This window comes from Stylophora pistillata, chromosome 4 (assembly GCF_964205215.1).
Source record: "Stylophora pistillata chromosome 4, jaStyPist1.2, whole genome shotgun sequence".
NCBI lineage: Eukaryota > Metazoa > Cnidaria > Anthozoa > Scleractinia > Pocilloporidae > Stylophora > Stylophora pistillata.
In genome coordinates this window covers 6,466,296-6,490,000 of record NC_142522.1, presented here as the reverse complement: position 1 = coordinate 6,490,000, position 23,705 = coordinate 6,466,296, and the positions used below count along the sequence as shown (strand labels likewise).

Here is a 23,705-nt window from a genome sequence, read left to right as displayed (position 1 = left end):
AAATTACCTTTCTTGAACCCGCAGTCTTGACCATTTTTGAAAATGGACTGTTTGCGTTTTCATGATTCCACCCTCCCACAGCCAACAGGGTTCGGAGACCGGGATTTTTTTGCTTCAATGCGTTGAATCTGGGGTATAGTTTGTCATCGTTCCATTCGTACATGGCCAGTTTGTCATTGTTTCGATTGATCTTTGCAAAAGAGTAGACTAGATGAGTGCAAAGCTCAGGATCGATGGTCTCGGGCCAGAATTTTCCAGCACCTGGACGATACTGAGACCAGTTTGTGTGATAACAAACTCGTACATAGTTCTTAGCCCTCAAGCACGAGGCGAAAGCCACGAGTAGGAAAAGTACCAAAGCTCTCATGATTCTTTGTGAAGATTCCGAGGCACAGTGGCTAGTAACAATTCTGAGCGTATTTATAGGTGTATTTGCGTTGGCCTTCGAATCAGCGATGCCAACAAAATAGCTTTGTTTCTCGGTGCTCCACCAATTGCACGTTGGGAAAACTCAGTGTTTAGTCAGATACGGAACCCGGATTTGAACAGAAGAGTATGTTTTCTGTTGGGATGTTTGATGTTTACAACAGACTGACTATAGTCTGACACACGGGGTGTGCCGCAGTTTGTATAATCTGCGTTAAAATATTTCAGCTTTATTTGATCAAAAAAGAGAAGAAAAATTCATGAAAGACACATGTCAAGTTCAGAATTTAGGTAAAGTAACGTCTAACCTTAGATATCATATTCAAGAAGCTGGAGGCAAAGTTTTAAAAAAAGATAACAATTGCTGGTCCTCAACCTCAAAAGTAAACAATGACTGAACGCAAAAGTATAGTAGCACAGTGTATTTTTTTTTCAAGGCTGGATTCCATACCTACTCCTTACAGAGAGCTTGTGATTAGCACCTTCATACCAAATTGAAAGACTCATGAATGGAAACCTCAAGCAAACTCCTGATATGAGATCGTTCCGTGAATAGCACTCTTTAGCTCCCATTGCATAAATAAAATACATAGTTTGCTTTAGGTAAATTAGGCGTGACTGAGTTTTTAAGACAGTGGTGCTACAAATTCAAAGAGTAATTTCTAAACATTCCTTCTTCTAATTGAAGGTGAATTGAAGTGAAATTTCATACCCTGTGGACATGGTATTTTTAAAAGTAAGGAACAGATATCAAAGGAGGGGTTAAAATCTTTGTACATCACTGTACAGTTTTTTTTCGTCTCCCCTACACCAGTCGTCGAAAAAAAAAAAAAAAAAAAAAAACCTTTCGGAGTGAAGTTAGACAAAGGCGGTAGAGTTTCTAACATGTGAAGACACGAAGGGCTTGCACTGTAAGTATCCCGAAGAGCTTCATACAATTCCCTATAATTTTATAATAAGGAATTGTATGGAGCTTTTCTAGCGTTAGTCGTGGCGTGGCGGGTGTTGTCACGTATGATCCTTGCGAGGACCATACGTGACAACACCCGCCGCACTTCGACTAATGCTAAAAAGCTCCATATAATTCATTATAACTTTACTATAAGGAATTGTATGGAGCTCTCCGAGATACTTACAGTGCAAGCCCTGTGTGTCTTCTCGTGAATCGAAGACGTTCCTGCAGTCTTTAAAAACAATGGAAATAGCATTCTGAAAACCTTGTCAGCCCACGGCATTTTTTCTACCGTAAGATCTATGGATAAGTGTCATATCAGTATCTCAGGTGCTGCAAACAACGGCCTTGCAAGTGTAGAGGTGCAAAGAAAGCTGTGACAGATGCTATTCAAACAAAAAGACAGGTGTGAAGACATGCTTCCGCGCTTGTTTGTGTTGTGTTTAGAGGTGGATTGCCTTTATCAATCACCAAACAGAGGAACTTTCCAAGAAGACACTAAGGCAGATGCAATACTCGAGTTTACTTGTTAGCCCTTAGATGAAACAATTCTTAATCTGCCTCAAATTTTCATTTGAATAATGTCGTACAATATACTTCAAAGCAGTTACCTATAGTCATCAGCAGATCGATTAACAATAAACTGAGAGCCTTTCTTTTGCTTTTAAAATACACTGTAAAATATTTATCAATTTAAAGAACAAATGGTATCTGAAAGAACCAGCTCGGAACTCTCGTTTGTCACCGAAGTAAATTCCGCAGTTATCAATTACAATGTTAATAATATATAATCAGGTGATTCTCTCCGTTCGCATTAAAGATATATAGGAAGACAAAATTGGAAACTGTCTGAGTGTCAGCTTAATATGGGATTCACCAACACAACTTCCACTGTAAGCTTCCATTGCGAGCATCCACTGTAAGCATCCGTTTGATAGACACCTTTGCTGAATGTAGGTTCGCTTTGCAGTAAAGATAAGAAGACAACATTGGAAATTCTCTCGGTGCTCTCTTAATATGGGATTCGCTAACACAGGTTTCACCATTAGCATACAGCTTATATCCGTATAGGAAAATACAATTTGAAAGGAAAAAAAAATAATAAACGTTGATTTAGTGTTTAAGTGAGGTTCCTTGACTACACAATAAAGTATTCCATAATTAAGAAATTGAAATGTGCAATTCTTTAATAATATTGTTTACATTCAAAAGGTTAGTACCATTAGATTTGTCGGCGTGGACGAAATAAATATTGCAAAACATAAGTTGGCCTCATAATATGTATATATAAAGGAACATAGAGTCTAAACATACATTGACAAAAGACTCATATCCCTATATAGGCAAAATCAATGTTTATTTATACCGGTATGATTAAAGATCATAATTTTTTCGGCAACATAAGTTTAATAAATCTACCACCATCGTCGAAAGGTGCAAAGGTGCTAGTATCCACTACGAACTTCCAGATGGAACGAGCATGATGCCTCATTCTCTTTGAGCTTATTCAATATATCAACCGTTGCCACGAGCCTTTTTTCTTTCTATACCAGATAAAAAGAAAATTCAAGTACTTTATAAGATTTGTTCTTCTCTTTTGAAGACACAGAATATACCGAATACGCATATTTCTGCTTTCCCGGAAGGAATATTGGCGGATCAATCATAAGCATATTTTCTGTTTATAACCAGGACTGAAATCATCTTTCATCAATAAAATATCTTGTGAGCTATGATTTGAGTTACTGTTGCAACTCACAGCTTGATATCTTCGACACCAGACTCATTCTCCCTTTCCTTTTCCTCGTGAACCCTGTACGGCATCATGCCTTTCTTTATCATTACTCCAAAAGCCGTCAGCGGCGACTTTTGAACGAAGAGTTCCGATCGCCTGTGCTCCTTAAGCGATGGGTTGTTATGCAGCGTAAGAAGCAGCTGCCAACGATTGCGAACAGTTTGGTTCATTCTCTTGCTCGAGCTGTCACCAAGCTCGATACTAACTTGGTTGTCTGTGGACAAAAATGTAAGAATACGTCAGTTTTTTGGTCGGTTGACTACCGACTCACAGCAGCTTAAAGGAAACGAGGATCAACGATAGGAACAGAAAATAGCAAGAAGCAAACTGACCATGAATTGGATTTTAATAAAATTGATACAACCAGTGTAGAGCTGTCTACTGATAAGAAACAAGAAAAGGCAAGAACTTCAAAAAGATTCAAAGTGAATTATGCAAGACATTGACAACTTAGGAAATGTAACAATCAACGCTTTTCGTGATTTAAAGGATCTGATTTCAGTAAAGAAACAACGAACGAGGAAAGTAAAGAGCTGTTATGATGTATTTGGATGACAATTTGGGAGGTTGTCAGGACATACTAATGAATAATCAGACAGGCAGTTAGATTTTCCCGCCCAATATGCGCTACCAAAGAAGTATAGAGAAAAGAGAGAGAGACAGAGGGAGGGCTGAAAGAAAGAAAGAGGAGGACTAGGGAAGAGAGTGATTGGATGTAAGAACATAAGTCGTGAAACTTTACAATTCAGAAGTCATTTCCGCGAATGATCGAGGATGTCCGTGAATGAGCGAATGATGATCGCATCAAGAACAGAAACAGTACTCCTCTATCAGAGGCTTATAATTTGCGTTGTGGAGACATTTTGTGCAACAAACAGAACAAACGTAATGCCCCTTGTTTGCCTATAAGAGTGATGCAAGTGAATAGTAGTGTTGTTTGGCACTTAAATGAGAAAACAGACTTACTTGAGGATGAAGAATGAAAAGCATGGTTTGTTTTAGCAGAGTCCTCTGACATTTCTAAAGCTGCTCTGTCGTTAAGCGTCTTGGTTAGCAGTCGACAAAATGTAACCAGCACTGGATTAGCATGAGAGTGTTCCAAAAGAAGATATCCAACGTACGCATTAAACCCTGCCAAGAAATACGCACGCAAGTTGTCAATGATTCTCAGTTCCATAGATTAAAACCCTTCCAAAGCAGACTACATACAATGCGGTCGCATTTCACTAGCACAGGTGCCTTTATTTTCGCCTGGTAAAGTTACTTGCACTAAAGTACACAAAACTTATCATACTGATTATTTGTTGTCTCTCAAACAGGGGAGAATTGGTAATCACGGTCTCTTTAGACCTGGCCCTTTTAGGTAGATATGTTGATACTTAATGACCGCTTGGTAAAGGTTACGTATACTTTACTTAAGTACTCAAAACTTTTTTCAAGCAGACAACATGATAAGAGGTATTATTCATTAAATATTATCATTTCAACCTAAAAGGGCCCATCGGTCAGAATGCTTTTGCCTTTCGCGATGTGTCATCGCCAGAAATCGGACATTTTGCTCCCAAATTCATTGGTCAGCGGATTGCAGTCGGATGAAAACAAAGATGGCGGTCAAGACAACTTCTATATAAAATATTGAACGATTTAAGTTTTGTGGACCTTCTTTATGGAGAAAAAGCAAAATAAAAACAACTCTGAACTGATCTCTTGGTATTTTTAAGGCAGAGTGACTTATAGCAATTTGCTGTCTGATGTTATACAAGGGACACTCTGTACTAAGCTTCAATGTCCACTCAAACTGGCTTTTTTTGTAATCGTCTCAGATGTCAGACATTTTGGAAATTGTAGCTTAAACCACTTGCATTAAATAATGGGAAGATCTAGGCAAATCGTACTTGAAAAGGGCTTTTCCTCCCTGTTGAAAACACAGTTCAACGAACATACTAACACAGATCTCTCTGATCTGCTTCTTAATTTTCGCGCGAGAAAGTTTTTATTCAAGGCTCTACTTTAGTATGAGGGGGTCTGGATTCAGTTTATTTTCCATCAAACATTGCTGAATTAGAAATACAAATATGGCGACAGTTTGAAGGTTTCACGGAGGGTTTTTCTTTTAACACTTTCCTTTCTGGTGCGTCCTCAACGATGGTCTCAGATCACAGACTCCACAGAGCAAAAAAATAGCAATTTTCAAGCTCTTTTAGAAGTATCACATTGTCAAGAAATGTCTCTTTTTGTGGACGATTTGCTTACTTCAAACTTCCCTTTATTTAGTGCGAGTCGGAGCTAGTTGACTCCCTGGAGGGTTGCTCCTCAAATCGGCGATCCTTTGCCATGGATTACGCTATATTTGAAACAGACTAGAGGTAATGGCTAGCCTCGAATATCGAACATTGCTGACTTTGCTGGAAGTAAGTAGACAAACAGCTTTTGAATTATTTTTATGTTAGAAGTACAGCTTAATCTCTACTCAACATGTTTAGAGTCGGAGCTAAGAATAATCTCACTCGTATTTGTGGTATTTTGGATTTTTGTGGAAATCCCATACATTTCCTTACACGATTTCGCCGCCATTAACTTCTCAATACGCACGTGCGTCCGGCATTTTGACCCAAATTTCTGGCAACGACTCTCAGCGCTGAATTTTTCCACAACGCGGGGCATAATAATCTGCATATCCAGAACTAGTCCGCTGTAATTGTTTTTTTTTTACAATTTGGTCAAAATTCGTGTGCAGCAAAATTTTTATCTGACTTGTCGGATTTCGGATGGTCAAAACGCTATCTGACTTCTTAACCCATTGGAACACGCAGATTTTCAAGTGACACTAATCAGAATTTTCGGTTATCGATCTTTATAGAACGATCGGGTTCGCTATCTTCGCTTATCGAACACAATCAAACCAAAAGATTGGTGTATATTTGTGAACAAAACATTAGCTAGTATAGTGTAATGTACGAAAATGTTCGGTGAGTCTTCGGTTAATTCAGGTCTCAAGTGAATTAGATGACTTCACTTGACGCGGTAGTATTCGGTTAAGCATCAAATAATGTCTTTGATCATCTGAATTTTCAATTTTGTTGCCTGACGTTTGATATTAACATAATTACTTTTCAATCATACCTGGATCCTTCAGTTCCCAATCACGTGATATAACACTCTTTTGTGTTCGTGCAAGAAACACGACCCCAAGAAGAGCGCCAATCAAAATGCGCTTGAGACATGATACAACTCCAAGAAAAATATTGAAGAAAAATAAAAAATAGGTGCAGATATGGAATAGGCGCCTATGTGAAAGAAACACACGGTTAATTTACATCTACATCACTCGCTGAGCATCTTCTAATAAATCCCCACTTTCCTTTTCGTAACCATTTTAAAAATTCTCATAAAGCAAACCGTCGTAACATTTTCCTTTTTCATCAATCTTGCTTCTTAGTGGCTCATATTTATCCTTATAATCCTACCTTTCCTTTGTGAAAGGGCAACTTTGTACTTCATAAAATGGCAATTCATGACGCGAATAATATACGGATTCCAAGGAAATTCAATGCCCATGTTTTCAGTACAAGGAAACTGGTTTTACCTGTTATCCAGGGCCAGTGTTCTATCCTTATCCACTAAAAAGGCGTATTTGGCCATCAACAACTGGAAGAAGAAGAACACCAAGGAAATCAAGACGGCGGGCCTGAAACATAAAATTCAAACAAATTAATCAAAAGATATACATTTTGCTTTTTGAGTAAAAAATGTCTATACGTATATACCATGAAAGTAAACTGCATTTGTTTTCCCACTATCTAAGAAAAAATCGACATGTTTTCCAATATGACTTGCTACCTAAATGTCTACATCTCAAAAAGCACATTTTTAAAAGAATACGCCATAAATCGAGCAGAAAAAAGTAGGTTCGGTTGCTAACAGTACGGACCAAGAAAAGGAGGTACCTAAGGTATTTATTATACCTCTGAGTTCAAATAGAGGAGGGTGTCAGTTTAACAAACATTTGAATTAAGCGGATCTTACAATGAAATAGGGCCGTTTAATTGACGCACAAACACAACCAACTGATAGATATAATAACAACCAATAAGCATGGGTTCTTCATTTTTCCCGATCTTCACATAAAAATAAATCAACAATCAATGGATAAAAATACACAACTAAATATATAAATAAATAAAGCAATAAAATCAAATGCAAACGAATTTTGTTTTATTCCATCGCCCACTCCCCATTGTTTTGACTGCGTGAGATAATTACATAGCTTACCAGAGATTAAGGAGCTTCAACCAGAGAAAAGAGTCGAAGTTTCCGCGCACCGTGGGCATGATGAGCTGTTGTCCAATGACGAAAACGATAAGGGCCACAGTTATCGTCGTGATCGTCACACCTTGAGAAGGAAACGAGACGAAAACTCGAGTTTCCCACACTATGCAATCATCAAGGTAAAGCTTTTTTTTTGGTGTTGTTTTCCTTGTTGTTGTCGTTTCTTTTTTTTTTTTGTTCGAGCAGAATATAAGAATAAACAATGAGAGTGACGGCTGTAATCGCATTTCAGCGGTTGGTCGCCAAGAACATGTTCACATGGTGACAAGGGCTGACCAGTTCAGATTTTTGCACAGTAAGGTCACACTCCGGGCACTAAAGAGGCATGCTTCTCCGATGCATACGTAATGCTTCGAAATATCTAGTTATCTCTCTTAGTGAGATATTCCTAAGCAAACAATACTGAAAATATACTGACAGAAGTTTAGTTTTCGATAAAAGGATGCCTACCCCAACACAAATAAGCCACCTGGAAGCCTGCGTATTTCAATGTTGAAACCTAAAATCAGAACAACGACAAAGAAAGTAAGTACAGTTTTATAACTTTGTTTTAAAGACTGAATTTGGAGCAAAAAGCGACGACCTACATTCATTTGTCACGTAGCAATCGGTTACGTTTTTAACAAGGGTTTCAAAATATCATGATAATCAACACTGATTTTCTCTTCGCATCTCTTTTGATTTTTTCTCTCCCTTAAGAAGTCACACAACCTTCAAGAACGACGGCCAGTTATGTTGCTTAAGTCAAAGGAAATAATATTAAAAAAATAATAACAATAATACGAATGTTCAAGTACAAGTGCTTCGTTATGATAATTCATGGATGAATGCGCAGTGTTATTTTCTATTTTTCATTTCGGTAGTGTAAATGAGAAAAAACGCGAATGGCAGAACGAGATTAGACAAGATCGTTACAACAAATTACTATACTTTACCGTGATGGCAGAGGGGTTTTTGTTAAAGAATTGTGCTGGAAGAAAATCTTTTTCCCCACGTTGAAGACGTAATAAATGCCCTCTGAGAAAAAAAAAAACAACAACACATTTTGCACAACATGACGAGAGACTAAACTAGTGATTGTGTTAGTTGTAACTTACGATACTTCTGCTGTCGTCATTCACATCTCGTTCAAGGAATTGAAATGCACGTGAAATGTCTACATAGTAATCGCACACCGAGACACTCATAAAACGGCAATATAGGTCAGAGTTGGAGAAGAAGAGAGTACATCTGTAGCCCTCGAACAATTCCAGCCTTTGAGTATGCAAAGTACGCAAGAAAAATTTTTGAGTTCATGCGCAAATTGACATCTTTACAACAACACCAATAACGTTTGGCCTTAAGGGTAAGAACAACAAACTGAACAGTGTTTCACCTGTACCATGACAGCATGTTTGCCGCTAGTATTATACTGTGAATTCCAGCTACTCCAGCAGCCACAAAAATGGACACTAACAATTGAGAAAAAAAAATCCTCATCAGAAAGAGAGAAAAATTGACGTAAAAGCGGCGGAGAAATTGATTCTCATCGCTCGCGATGATAAAAAACAAGTGACTATAATCAGGGAGAGAGATGATATCATTAGAGATACAGGAGGCCAAACTTGCAAAGGTGTCAGAGTGAAACAGCTCTACCAGTGCCTTAATATCGTTTTACGTTTCTTACACTTTGAAACTGTGAGAAGAAACATGTAGAAAAGTGGTTAATCCTGCATAGCAACTGATAGCCAAATGCTGGGGCAAAGAGAAGCGCATTATTATTTACCGGCATTCACCATCGTTTTGGCCTTTAGCAGAAGATCACTACACCCACCTACTCCAATCATAAGCCATTCTCTGACTGTATCAACGGTAGCCACATAACCGTCGACAATCACGTCCCGTAACTGAAGAAGTTGCATTGCAGACCAACAGTCTATAAGAAGTATCTGAATAAGGAGACAAGTTATGGAAACGGGCCTGAAATTTAAAATCTAAGCGCACATGTTACGAAAATTACTCAACATTTTTGTGAAATTTTTCTTTCAGGTCGCCATCAACGCAGAGTAAATCCCTACAACCGAAATATACCTTTACTTTTGCCCCTGTACATCAGCATCCCTCCCCTCTCTTCTTCCCTTGTAACCGTCGCTCACCCCCACGCCCCTCTTGGTACAAATTTCTTTCTGTCCCAGTCTTCCGCTGCTTTAAAAATCAAAGATGGCTGTTATAATTCTCGCCAGGAAAATACTTAGACTACGAGCGGTCCCTTCTTGTCGGCGAAGTCCGTCGCGCGAGTATCAAAAATCAGTGAAACAAAAACAAAATTGATGTTAGCGTGCCGTTTGGAGCCCTGGGTGCGAGGTGCACGAAAAGTAGGGACCACAGAAAGATCCAGAGAGTTTGACTACTGCGTTGTGCTAACAACGCGACAATATGGTTGGCAATGGCCGGAAATCTGTTAACAAGCAGTGACGCAGGTCAACGCAAGTCAGCACTCGAAGTTAATTAAGGCTGATGAGTTGCAGGAATGGCGCAGGAGGAATGCTTGTGGTCCAGAAAATACAAAGCATAAATCACGCAATGCTCCGCATTCAATAAAGTACATTACGAGAAAATTAGGACGTGTTACAAAATAGCAAAACAGTGTTTGAGCCTTAGTACAGACACCAAGACAGCATGAATTGATCTTATTCTCGTCGTCTTTACCCAGCAATTACAAGGAAATATTCGAATTGAGGTTAAATAAAAAGGGAAAAAGTTACTTCTTTTTTCCACATGTTTTCCTCCATAAACTTACCATATATATCCCGATAAAGCCGACCACGTATATGCAAACGACTCGCGTCGAGTACTTGAAATCTAAAAAAAAAAGAGAATAAAATATTTCAAAAATTCAAGAAGCAACAAAAAAAATAAGTTAAGCTATGAGCGGGTTCAAAACTGCGTTGCAGCGATGAGAGCCTGCTCGTTGGCCTGGGTTTGTTGTTGTTTTTCTTGTCGTAATTGTTGTTGTTTCCGTAAGGTTGGTTATATGCATACCTGGTCTCCACTTGTAAAGCTTTCTTTTCAGCTTTCCTTTTAAAGAAGTTTCCCCGCTTTTGTCTCTGAATCTGAAATTAAAAAAAAAAAAAAAAAAAAAAAAAAAAAAACTTTTCAGCGCTTTAGGTTGGCTCGAGTTAGATAAATTATTTGAGGTTCAAAATATCCCCGCTTTTATCCCTATGATCTGAAATAAAGAAAAAAAAACACCTTAAGTGCTTTAGGTGGGCTCGAGTTAGACAAACTATCTTAATAATAACCTCTAATTTCAGTTCATATCAGGTAAGCTCTACCTTGCTTTCGCCTGCACTTCCACCATAACCCTCGATATTTACTTCGTGGAACTCTAAGTATTCAAGCTACCCTCAAAACTCATTTTTGAACGTGACGTGCTCCAGCGAAAGGAGTGTTAACACTAAAGAATAATTCCACTTACTCCTTTGGTACTGGCTCTAAAAGTTTGACGACGTATTTGTATTTGTAAAACGTCATCCACTCATTTTCGTCGTCCTAAAAAATGAATACAAAAAGAATTAGACAAAAAAAATAACAAAAACGAAAACGAAAAAAAAAAAAAAAACACCAACAAACAATTATCTAAAAAAAAAGACATGCCAGGTTTTCTTACTTGTTTCCTTTTTGCTGTTGCTTTTTTATGCATATATATGTGTTGGTGTTCGTGTGTGCTTGCGTGTACGCACACGCCAAAATATACGTGTACGTGTGCGTTTGTGTAATTTGTATCAGGTGCTCATAAAGCTGATGTATCTTTTTACTTTTTCAGAAGCATCCGGACGGCATCTCCTATATATTCCTCTAACCAATAACACTAAGTACTTCACCGAAAGGTAGATCAAACACAAAAACGTGGGTAGCTCAACAGCAAATAAAAGTCCAGCAAACTCCTAAAGGACAACAAAGGAAATACTACTGTCAGAGAATAATATCACCCTGAGCTGAGCAAGATTTCTCTAACAAATGTCATAAAAAAGGAGGAAAAAACTTTTCTATTGTAAATATAGCTTAGGAAATAAAAGGCGAATAAGCAGAAGTATTCGACACGCGCAAAAGTGCCAAAAATATAAAGAGAATGGTTTTCGATCAGTGGAGCGTCGAAAGAGAATGCAATAAAAATTGAATAAAAGTTATTGGGCTTAATGCAGTTGGGTTATTTGTCATTAATTTTTCAATGGCTCATTGTGAAATTTCTTTGCTCAGATTTGTCGTTTTAGTTGTGCGACACTCAACCGAAAACCGCCCTTTCCGCCTGTCAAGGTTTACATACCGGACACTGAATGGGCTTCAACAATACAAAGATAATCCTGAAAAATAAAAAGATAAAATAAAAAAAAAAAACAAAGTAAGTACTGATCATCTTGGCACACTCTGGAAAAAGGTTACCAAAACTTCCCCTTTGAAACATTTGAAGACTGTTAGTTGAAGTTTGGTCGACGATGAGAAGCAAGGTTACTTCTTATTTACTGGAACCTCAACTAATCCTTAGGAGACGGTTCCTGCGAATAATTGCACCAATGTTCCCTTCAACACATTTGCACGTCAATACATTTACTGCGTACTTGGCTACGAATTAAGGCCATAATATCATTTCGACATCACTTAAAACTGAGACGACTTTGAATAGCGAGCGTTTCTAAGTTACAAGGTGCAATCAGGTTAAAGGAAAGCTGAGGCCTAACGCTTTACACCCTATATTGAGCATGCGTATTCTCCATACTGTTCTCTGTGCATTTCCTGAGGAGCTCAAGAGCTTGTTTAGTCGGTCATCATTTCTGTTATTCTTGTGACGCTGATATGTGATTTAGACTGACGTTGTAAGGAGGTCAAAAAATTAGGGTAAATACAGAAAGCTTACCACATAGTGGAGTATAGGAAACCGAAGACGTAGCCAGTAATCTTCCATTTAGAGGACATACAGGCAAATAGAGGGTAATAAGCGATACCAATAACCAACATGGCCATTATCTTCCATACAACTGCGGGAAATTATCGTAGAGAAAACAAATTTACAACGAAAAATTAATCAGAACAGATATATACGGAGGAACATTAGATAGAACAAGCACCCAGGTAAACACGACTGAAATCAGTCTGAATGTATCATTTAAGGCATTTGATAATTTCTCTAAAATAAAACTCGCTATGAACAGTTTAAATTAGTCAAATAGGTAGCCTTGGGTTTAAAGGTCGCACGGCGCAGGTAAAACACAAAAGGAAACCAAATTATTTGAGGATGAAATGACAAACCAAAAAGTAACCACAAACTGGCTGCCACTTTCTTTCTCCTCTTTTCTTTAGCTGTTTAATTATTTTTGCTAAATCACTAAAAACAAAACAAAACGAAAAAAAAAAAATAGAGATCATCGCAGCTACAGCCAGAACTAGAGTTGTAGTAAAAGAAAGGCTCATAAAAATTTAGGGTTACAACCCATGATTACCTTCTGATATCAGCGCAGCACGGCTCTAAATAACTAACTTAGCTTTCAAGCTAACTGGAAACTAGTAGCTACTTGAGTCGTACGCGTAGAGGATAAAACCCTACTTAATTGAATGGATGAAATCCATACATTTGAATAGGATTCATTTGTATAAGTATTCGCATGGGGCCGAGTAAAATTAAGGATTAATATCACGCGCGTTTTCAGAAGTTGCTGAAATTGCCCGAGTCGCGCAGCGACGAGGGAATTTTCTGCAACTTCCGAAAACACAAGTGATATTAATCCTTAATTTTACGAGAAATCATGTTATTACTTGTTTATAATATAAGGGGGCAAAATGTTTTCTTGCTGATCTCGCGCAAAACGGGACGCCATTGTTACAAAACAAACAGAAATTTCTTTACCTTGGCAGCCGTTGCTAAGCGATTTTCAGCCAATCATTTTCAAGTAATTTTGCCCGGGGCAATTACAAAAATTAAGAAAAAATACCCTCTGTCTTGAACAATCACAATTCAGTAATTTTTCCCCTTATATGATTACATTTGTTACTTAACAATTTTTCCTAACATACTTCTGCAGTTTTAGTGCGTTCGATTTAGAGTTCTTTTTTCGCTCAAGCATAAAAAGCGCAATTTTCCAGAGTTGCTTACTTGACGTGTACGAGGGCATTTTTTCAAAGGCTGCGATTGCTCCCCTGGGGAATATCTCAGTATAGTCCCCATAAAACAGGATGTCCAAGCATTTCGATGTCGTAGCACCGAACGCACAAGCAAATCCAAGTCTATTTTCGTAACTGTCCACCAAGTTCACCGGACTAAAAAAGACAAAAAGAAACCGTTTTAAGGTCAGCATCACTCTGGTAAAATGACCAGTTCATACAGTCGAACCTCCACTAATAGTCAACTCCTAACAAAAGCCTCTAAAGTTCGTTAAACGAACAAAATAGTTGCTCGATATTGGCTACGTCACAACGAATTGATAGACCTTGGGGATCATCATTATCACTATCTGAGCAAGTGCGCACCTACCCCTCCCTAACCCAAAAACTGTCAACTGATAACAGGTTAGTGTCAGTCTTATTTTAGGGGAGGGGTGGGTACATAGTTACTCGGACACTTGACGTTGATCCGAACTTGTTCAAGTGATTAAAACAAAACCAAAATCGTACACAAAACCATGAAACAGACCTACCCCTATCTACTGATAACGCATAACTCTCCGCGGAAGCTACTCTCGTATGTCTGAGAGAGGAATCTTAGAGAGCGTTTTGGCAGTATTTTGTGACTGGTATGACGCGAAGTTTCGTCTCGGGTAAGAGATTCATCAGTTACTTTTAGTAAATTTCGAGCAAACTCGTCCAGCATCACGCTCAAAGTCCCGTTCGCGAAGAACGCGAACCTCTTTCCGAACGGGACTTTAAGCGCAATGCTCGACGAGTTTACTGCAAATTTACAACGAGTCTCTTGGCCGAGACGAAACGCCACGTCCTACCAGCCTCGAATTTCTTTCAAAAGTACTTAATAATATATTTGCTATATAATTATTAGTATTATTAGCTCTTATCTTTTTTTGTTTGTTGTTAGTTTTCAAGACACAGCAAGTGCTATTAGTATTGTAAGTAATGTGTTCTAAGAACGGAATATTGTATCGTAGGCACTTAAATCATAAGCATCGGTCATATGAAGCGGTGCGTGTTATATTAAGTACCCAGGTATATTGACGCAAATACTCTCTGTAAGCAGTGTTAAGTTTCCTCCGCTCATAGTGCCAGGTAAGTAGGGTACAATATTATAAAAAGTGCAGTCTATTCTAAGTAGCGCATAACTGCATTGTTATTAGCTAGTATGCTGCAAATATATACATTTTATGTCCATTCAATAACAAGTTCACTCATGTAGACTTGTTATTGAATGGACATAAAATGTAAAGTAAAACAAAAAACCAAAAGGTAACTTATAAGAAAAAAACATATCTACTTACATGCACAACCCTGGACGACCAATAGTTTTGCCCCCGCACATTTTTAACTTCCTTTTGCGTGTGTTAAGGAATGACAGAACTATTAAGATAAATAGCTATAAAAGAAAATAAAAATAACTTTAAAAAAATTCACTTAAACTTGAAAACCTGTATTGTTCTTCTTTGTTTTTACTTCGATGTACTCGATTATTTTATCATAACAGCACAATAAGGCTGACGAAATAGGCGTCTGCTTTCCCATCTTATATTACAAAAGAACCTCAAATAAACTGAGCAGCAGTTTAAATCGTTCACAGTAATCTTATGCAGCAACGCACTACTTTGGACTATTTAGCAGCCTTTGTCAGGACTTCCTATTAACACAACTTTGACTTTATTGTTCTATTCTGTTCTATTCTAACCATTTTCACTGCATTACCGCAGTAGGGTAGGACTAGAACGGAACGTATGCGAACCATGCGAGTAGTCCACCCGATAAATCCCACCCATCCCACCCCAGGGGAGGGCATCCATCACACAGTAATCTCGTGCGTGGGAAATTAACGTCTCCTACCCCTAACCCTGTAGGAGACGGGACCTCCATTTATTCGTCCCTATCCGAGAAGACTTGAATATCTAACCATTACTTGATATTATAGAAAGGTAGCATATTCTTCTCAATTATTTTAAGACCTTGAGTGTTGGTCCGGCCGGGACTTGAACCGGAAAACTCGTGTTTTTCTCGTTGCCATGTTCCCACCAATAACGTAGCTCCATTTTCTGCCTTTAAAGGCACACACAACCCACAATTCCTCTACTCGCTCCGACGAAGGGCTAACGCTCGATACGTCAGCTTTTATAATCGTAACGGTGGCCAGTTTACCATTTCAACTTTGTTGATATATTCAAATTATCTTGAACCCTCGACCTCCCGCACATCAGTCCAGCGCTCTATCCATTGAGCGCTGGACTGATTATTATTCTACACAGAATAAAATTACAACTTTGACTTTATTTCTCTATACAGAAGAAAAATATGAAGCAACGTACCGCAAAGAAAACGGAAAGATACGTCAAGTCCCCACCAGTCACCGCAGGTACGCAGATTTCGGTACTATAAAAATAAAAGTCAATAATTTCGTCTGACATTACTGAATCAAAGAACATAAAAAACATAAAATGATATTTTGGAGTTTACTGGCTTACCGAGGCAAACCCCGTCAGAATTTGGATCTATGTTAGCATCTGAGCAACTGCACACCTACTCTTCTCCAAACCGAACTGTAACCCCAACTTGTCATCAGTTGACTGTTTTTAGGTTATGGGAGGGGTGGGTGCAAAGTAGCTCAGATAATAATAATAATAATAATAATAATAATAATAATAATAATAGTAATGATAATAATAATAATAGTAATGATAATGATAATAATAATAATAATAGGTCTTTATTGTTTTTAAGCAAAAATACATGCTAAAACAAGAAAATTTACATAAAAATAATTACAAGGCTACCAACATTACATAATATAAGACATTACATTAGATAGCTACTCTATATTTGAAAAAGAGCCTATTTAAAAAAACTATTTTTAAAACGCTGGGTATTAACCCTGAGGAGTTGACCACTAGGAACTCGGAGGCGCGCTGAGCTTTCTTTCGTTTTAAGGAGAGAAGGGTACAGAGGGTGACCAGGCATACTGGAGATCTTCTTAAATAGTGAGCGATCAACCTCTTCTAATACACTATATATGTCAATTTGGTACGAAATAAATTTGCAATAGTCCGGGAGTGCTAGCCTCTCTCGTAGGTGCTCATCGGGCGTTCGATGATTAAAAAGCGGCAGAGCCACGCGAAACGATCCACTTCGCAAGCAATGGGTGTCTGTTGTCGGTTTTTCTTTTTTTCTTGCTTAATCTGAAAACTTTCGTTGAACATGTGTGGCTACTAAGTTTATCAGACTCCTTGTAAATCTAATTATGACTGCAAAACTATACACATTCAATAAACTTGGGTGAGAAAGCCCTTAAGTGATAAAACGAAAACAAATAAGGGTTTCATTCAAATTGTTTTTATTGATTTAATTTTTTTTTTAATGTAGTATCGCTTTTTCTGAATCGATTTCCGCCCACAATAGAGAGACCCTCAGGGTTAGCCAAAATGTGCATGACTGGGATACAACGTCATACATCAACATGGAAACCAAATGGAAGCTAAAACAAACAAATTGATCATTTTTTATTTCTCTCAGTTATCTGCCACAATATTGTATGAATTTGATTTGGTTTTGCGTTTCATTCTTCCGATAACAGATGATACACGTCGAATAAACCGAAAAAGCCATTGAAGTCCTAGTTAATGGCGCATTCCGATATTGTTGGCATCATTATGGTGAAATGTCTCCCTCCCATTTGAACCATGTCTAACTATTTGCATTTTATAACAACTGACCCCGACGAGAGATGGATTGATATCTATTCAAGTCTTTGCAAATAAATTGAACAGAACCGTTGATATAAATCATTTACCGCTTGCTCGTGTCAGACGCACAACTGATTGAGTTAGTTTTCATAATTAAATGCATGGAGCTCGAGTCGTGACCATGGAAAATTTCAGTAGTACGGTGTTGAAGACGAGGGTGGCATTGCATGTAAGGTAAAGATCTTTATCTTAATTTTGCAGGGGCAGGCCACTGCTGTACTATGGAATAGCGTTTAATTTTGAGTTGCAAGAATCGCCCCTCCAGGAGAATCAGCTGTGATTCAACCAGGTCATTTTTATATCATAACCGTATTTTCAGACATTTTTGAGGATAAGGTCATTCAACGTAACAGCTGTCAGAAAGCTGAAAAGGTTTCTACCATTTGATTATGCATTTTGAAGGATAACATTCAATGAGCTTGTGTTTCTGTTTAAAGAATGTACACATGTACATGTGTTGTAGCAAACAGCTACCGAGCATTTTCAATCGATCAAGGAAATAAATATGTTGTCGACCCCTGTGTATTTTTAACTGAATGTTCAGTTTCGAAATACACGTCGAGGAAAGGAAGTATATTCTCGTCATCGATCGACTTCGTTTGGTTTGACGACGCTGCATGTAATTATTTCAGTTCATGTCTGGCAGAGAAAATATTCTAACTTAAGCTAGATGCATCTACAGATTGCATATCTTTACAATGTCAAAATGTAAACTGAACATGGAGGCTTAAAAGCGACAGTTTAAATTAAAACAGTTTTGACACAAAATAACGCCAACAAATCGATTTTCGTCGCTACAAGAGGATGAATACTCGTGAAAGGAAGAGAACGCTCGCGTTGCCACTCAGTCACGCTTCACAGAACATAGAATATTAGCGCACGCTAATGTGTTTACAACCACTCGAAAATATTACTTCGATCGTCAAAATAAGCCGCTACGCTTTAAGTTTGACAACTAATTTTCCTGTTGAGCAATACCAATGACACTAAAGGAAATGTCATTTCAAGAAGATAATAACTTGGCGAGATCTAGCAGCATAATTGACTTGTTTAAAATTCACCATAGACGAGATGTTATCGAGGAAAGTTTTAGTCACGATTCTCAAGGCTCGCGTGAATCTTTGGCGGGTCAGGGACATATTACGCTACTAATTCACTGTGACTTAGTTTGGATCATCGAAAATTTCAATGCACAGTTAAGGAAAGCAATTATTCGTAAAAAATCTGACCGAGTGGCTCCCCAGAAAGAAACATAAATATTCGTACTTAAAGCTAATCGAGCAAGTATCGTCTAACAACCCGGCGTGACACTTACCCGTTTGAGGTCGTGTCACTCGTGGATGGGGCTTCAGTGGCTTGAAGTATATGCTCATCTACCCACAAATACAGGTCAACAGTCTGCTTTACCACATCTTTATTAAAGCCAGTCGCATTGGCGATGTACCACAACGTGGTCGAATTATGGCGAAGTACGTAAAGAACCTCTGCTAGCGTGTAGTTTCCGGAGAACATTTGTGGAAAAGACAGGTAACACGACAAAATTATCTGTCCGAGAACGTCTGCAGAAATGCCGGCCATTTTGAATACATCCAGCCCGTGTCAATCAGTTGATGAAAGTTTGAAAACCGGTGAATGAAATCAGCGAAGTTAACAAAGCATGTTATGCGCTTTGACAAGGTTCGTTGAGTTAGCTTAGCTTGCGTGGAGCGAGATAGATCGAACTATTTGATTGGCAGAAATATCGCGTTATGTCATAGGCTTAAAGTCTCGACACAAACATTTGTCATTAGCCAAATTGAGTCAAAGGCGAAAGAAATTAAGGCCTGCCTTCCAAACTCTATCTATCGAGATAAAAATTATACGACTTTAACGATTATTTCTAACTTTTTGAAACAGGAATTTGAAGATCCCTGAAGAGCTACGGGTATCACGCAACTTCAGATTAAATTTTGGTGAAATGTCTGATTCAATTTTAGCCTGTGTACAGCCGCCCCATCCCCTCAAAAAATTCTGGAAGGGGCCCCCTTCCCGATGTTTTGGAGGGGATGGGGCGATTGTACACAGGCTAATTTAATTTTAGAGGGATTTTATCAGCTAGCTTTATTTTCTTAGGCTCAAGTAAAGAAGAATAAAAACTATAACCACAACGACTCGCAGGTCATAGCCTCTTCATATGGTTGTCCAAAAGTGATGACATTCCGATCGATTCCGTTGGTAGGATAACTGCGATCACTTGTGACGCTAGCTAGAAACCCACTCCTTTAAGAAAATGATTTTTAACAGTTCTTGAGCTAAGATCTTTCCGCACATTCTGATATGGTCATAAGGAAAATAATTTAAGGAGGCTGGATATAGTTTCTTTGGCGCGCGCAGACTAGGTTCTAATTTACCGGTGACTTTTAAAAGTTGAAAAAAAAAAAAAAAAAAAAAAAAAACACAAACAAACAAACATGGCCACCTCGCTTAGACCAGAATCATTTTTTCATCTGCCTAGTAGACTATGTTTTACACCTCTAGGTAGGCTGCACAGTTTCCTCTAACTTTATTAGTAGTGTGTTTCAAAAACGGAAAGCTACAACACTCTCAAGTGACCAAAATACGCGTGAATCCGGCCGCAAACACGATCACGATCTTCGGAGCTATTTTCCCGTATCGTGGCTGGTTTCCGGAACACTAAATATGTGCTACCTATCTGCAATATCAGCAGCTACGCTTCTCGTGTAAACAAGTCACTGTCAAAGCTGTGGATGGTGAGAGAACTTTGCTCAAAGAGAATGTTCCAGTACACTCCTGAGCGAATGTCTTCAATCATTTACCACTTTCCTTTGTAGCAGTACGCATTGTCACACCGTTTTCATCGGCCATAATTCTTCTGTGTTCGACACTCCTACGATGTGCTGGAAATTCAAAGTAAAGAAACATTATCGGTCGAAGAAAGTGTTTTTCTAGCCATAAACTCATCAAAACACTCGCCAAAGGTGGTAACACTCTTCTCAATCCTGACGGAAAACCATATAAAAAAAACAATCTCCCTTCTGTGTATTAAGCTGTTTTTTATGAAGATTTCAACGCACACGATGCTTTGGAAGATGTACGTGCCCTCCACTGTGTCCTCTTTCAATCCCCGTAGCAGCTAACAAGCGCTGACATTGTAAACAACAGCAATGTGAAATCCCCCTCCTTCGCTTTCGAAGACATGGGATTTCTTGACGGACGCCACGAACGCATGCAAACTTTCAAAGACAAGCTCTATTCACATGGCGATAACGGACTCCTCGTCAAAGAAAACATCATTCAGAAAATTGCAAAACGCGGTCTGTATCACGATGACTCAAAAGATCTTTACAACAACGGTGGGAAGGAAGCACTGGTCTCCATTTTTAGCAAATCGCCGACCACATCTCATCGATCAGCTCCAAGAGGAACAAAACATCCCGACACTGCACAAAATAATCCAGCACTTTGAAGGCAAATAGAACAGCAGCCATTTCCGGTCGCAATCCATCCAGAAGGTAAACCTCTCTTAGCAAAATAAAGCTCTTTAGAAGAGCACGAAGGACGTTCGGCGAACAAGACGTCCAAACCCTCGTGGCGCCGTGGCAAATGTCGTGGCGTGATACAAATGTTGCGCATGCGCAATTACCCATCTTGTCCAGTCGAAATTTTCGGAAATTTGAAACTATAGACTTACGTATTTCCGTTTCCGCTCGGTGAATTTTTTTTATTTTTTACATGTTAACTTTGAACGGCTCTGTGCGTGTTTTACAAAAATTCGAAAAAATTCCGTCAGAGGGAAAAAAAGTTAACGATGAATTCTAAAAAAGGCCTCTTTTCCTTAAACTTTCTGACAGAATTTTTTTAAACTTAACAGTTAAGTAGACCAAGAAAGTCAATAGACGCATGCAGAATCTAAAATAAATTCACCGTCCAGTTTTAAAGAAAATTCAAGTCAAGTCCAATTTTGGACCCAGCAACGTTGCAACGTTTGCAAGCCAGCAACGTTGCGATGGCAAAGAATTTTTCACAACAATTCAAAACAAACTGATTCTTCAATAATATCTTTATTTCAGGGGAAAATGTGATCGCGATTCGTTAAAGCTAAGCTTCGTAATTTTAGTTGAAATTTCTTGCATCAGAAAAGCGAAAGCTATATCCAGCCTCCTTAACGCCACAGACACCATAGAATTTAATATTGCTCCTACCTCGAGACTGAATTTTTTTTTTTTTTTTTTTTTTTCAAGTAAAGAAACTGATTTCGGCTTGAAACTCTGAAAAAATACTTGTTGCCATACGAGTTGAAATTTTTTTCCAGGAAACTCCAATTAAACAGTCAACCGAAAAACAATGTTCTTAAATCCTTATTTGTAAACAAGCTTTTGTCAGCGCAGGAAACTAATAAAAGCACACATTATTAAAACCACGAGTTGTAATTGAAAAAAAATGTTGTCATAGTGATATAAAGCACCTTTATAACAATAAATGCAAGTTAAAGACAACAGTATACAACTGGAGGGAAATCTGCGCTAGCTTTTTATCATTACCCGTTTATATTTATTTGTCTTAGCTTTATCCTAGCACAGCAAGTTTTATCCTAAGTTTTCATCTTTATTTCTTTCTACGATATGTTCGATTGGACTCATTAGTTGTTAATGTTGCCTAATGTACTGTCAGTTAACGAAAGCTACGGCTGCTTTGATCACTGTGCACAAATATACAAACATGCACGATATCTACTTCTCATTATCTTCTCCAAGTTCACCTAGTTCAATAAGTCCTCTTGTACTGTATTAATTTGAATAGTGCGAAATAAACTTGGCCATGGAGTTTGGAGTCAGTTAAACCAGAAAAACAGTTTTACACTCCAACGTCTTTTGTTGGACTGCTAAGATAGAATTAAAGGCACATCCTTCAGATCAGAGTCAGTGGTGCTAGACTACTAGACTATAGACATAATGGTCAGCTGAATAAAAATTAAGTGTCTCCTAAAAAGAATCACCTTTTGTTCATAAGATTAAAAAAAAAAGAAATTTCACAGTTAAGTCCAGTTGCCGTGGTTTGACCAATTCAAGTTACCGTCTAAATTTGGTTTTTGAACCTCTCTAATTAAACATCGCAACTGATCGCTCGATTAGCACAAGCAAGCGATTCGTACCAGACCCCCTCCCGCGTAGTAAAATTAGCATAATCCCAATCAACAACAGCCCAGCATTGCATACGATTGATTACGCCCTTCCGAAACAAGTTGACCTTCTTCCCGATAACTGTTAGATTTTGTGTTCCAGTTTAGTTCTTTGACCATTCAGTTCGGAAACTTCAGTTAAACCACTAAATGTGTAGTGAATGAGTTGGGTTTTACTCGCTTGGGAAAGGGAAATCACTTTTGAATCGGACTACAAATCGACTTCAAAAGAGCAGGACAAGGGCATAATGGCGAGCAACAGCGAATAATGCTTTCCTTTGTCCTTGGCAAGTGAACAAACTATAAATAATGATTGCGTACATAAAGAGTATTCAGGGTTTTCACTGAGTGTTTTATTAGTTTTGTGACTATTAGGGCATTACGAGAGCTGAAATTTAGACCTTGGAAATTGAGGATCTTGTACCTTTGTATAAGAGTCAAAGAATATTCTATAGGGAGCCCTAAGCATACGTAGACGATCTGAGGTGTAAATATTTTTAAGGGAAATTACGAGTACAGTGTCCATTACCGTTTGTTTAGGTTTAAAAGTTTACTAATCTGATTCAACATGAAGGATAAAAAGTAACACTACGTACGGAGCAACACAATGAGCTCAGATTACTGTAGGGCTCTTCAGAAAATGAGCATTTTCCAGACTCTCTATTTTCCTAACTGAATATACATTTCGTACCAAAACACTGCACATAATCTCAAACTATTTACAACACAGAATCACTATTGCACTTTATTGTAGTGTGCTGTACCGTTATTGGTAAACTAAACATTTCTTTTGCTTATGGCCTATACCCTACTGCTATCAGAGATGGACAAACTTATGGGTTTTTCAAAAGCTCAACCAATATATGTATTATAAAGTTATGAATTGTTTTTGTCCATATGTTTGATCAAACAAATGAATCACTGAATCCCTTGGTGCACCACACCTCTTCCAAGAGTTCTCGGAGGCAACGTGCTGTGGGCCTCTTCTCTGGTGTTTTTTCAAAACAGAGGTTCATAATTTCATGTAGCTTTTGGAGAAAAAAAGAAAACATATGTTCCTCGGTCATTGCGTATCTTTGTTACCATCGAGGCAGTAACTTTTAACTT

The 23,705-nt window shown here is 38.2% G+C and overlaps 3 protein-coding genes across 4 annotated transcripts in view; all 3 read right to left on the bottom strand.

Moving 5' to 3' along the window:
• The window catches only part of LOC111343653 (chitinase-3-like protein 1), a 6,909-nt gene extending 6,486 nt beyond the window's left edge, over positions 1 to 423 (bottom strand). The window contains exon 1 of the mRNA XM_022950838.2: positions 8 to 423. Coding sequence (XP_022806573.2) covers positions 8 to 367 — 360 coding nt within the window. The 5' untranslated portion in view covers positions 368 to 423. The remainder of the gene's footprint in view (positions 1 to 7) is intronic.
• A 2,116-nt stretch (positions 424 to 2,539) lies between these two features.
• Positions 2,540 to 19,265, bottom strand: LOC111343654 (stimulated by retinoic acid gene 6 protein-like). The gene is made up of 19 exons (XM_088759187.1): positions 18,735 to 19,265; positions 15,989 to 16,052; positions 14,960 to 15,054; positions 13,630 to 13,793; positions 12,397 to 12,517; positions 11,809 to 11,845; positions 11,300 to 11,428; positions 10,960 to 11,033; positions 10,524 to 10,594; positions 10,282 to 10,343; positions 9,316 to 9,430; positions 8,878 to 8,953; positions 8,438 to 8,519; positions 7,953 to 8,001; positions 7,446 to 7,566; positions 6,760 to 6,861; positions 6,297 to 6,460; positions 4,140 to 4,304; positions 2,540 to 3,387 (listed from the first exon to the last, which is right to left on the bottom strand). The coding sequence occupies exons 1-19, from the start codon at positions 18,995 to 18,997 to the stop codon at positions 3,134 to 3,136; spliced, it is 2,208 nt and encodes a 735-aa protein (XP_088615313.1). The 5' UTR covers positions 18,998 to 19,265; the 3' UTR covers positions 2,540 to 3,133.
• A 2,746-nt stretch (positions 19,266 to 22,011) lies between these two features.
• Positions 22,012 to 23,705, bottom strand: part of LOC111343650 (uncharacterized) — a 42,051-nt gene continuing 40,357 nt past the window's right edge. For both annotated transcript variants that reach the window (XM_088759179.1, XM_022950832.2), the window contains exon 70: positions 22,012 to 23,626. In XM_088759179.1, the coding sequence (XP_088615305.1) occupies positions 23,504 to 23,626 (123 nt within the window). In that variant the 3' untranslated portion in view covers positions 22,012 to 23,503. The remainder of the gene's footprint in view (positions 23,627 to 23,705) is intronic.

Excerpts from the sequence above, each read along its gene's own strand:
- LOC111343654 (XM_088759187.1), bottom strand. The coding sequence starts at position 18,997 with ATGGCCGGCATTTCTGCAGACGTTCTCGGACAGATAATTTTGTCGTGT. Across the intron at positions 15,055-15,988 it reads ATCTTTCCGTTTTCTTTGCG|CTATTTATCTTAATAGTTCT; the intron begins GTACGTTGCTTC and ends TTTCTTTTATAG. Across the intron at positions 8,002-8,437 it reads AAAACCCCTCTGCCATCACG|GTTTCAACATTGAAATACGC; the intron begins GTAAAGTATAGT and ends TTCTGATTTTAG.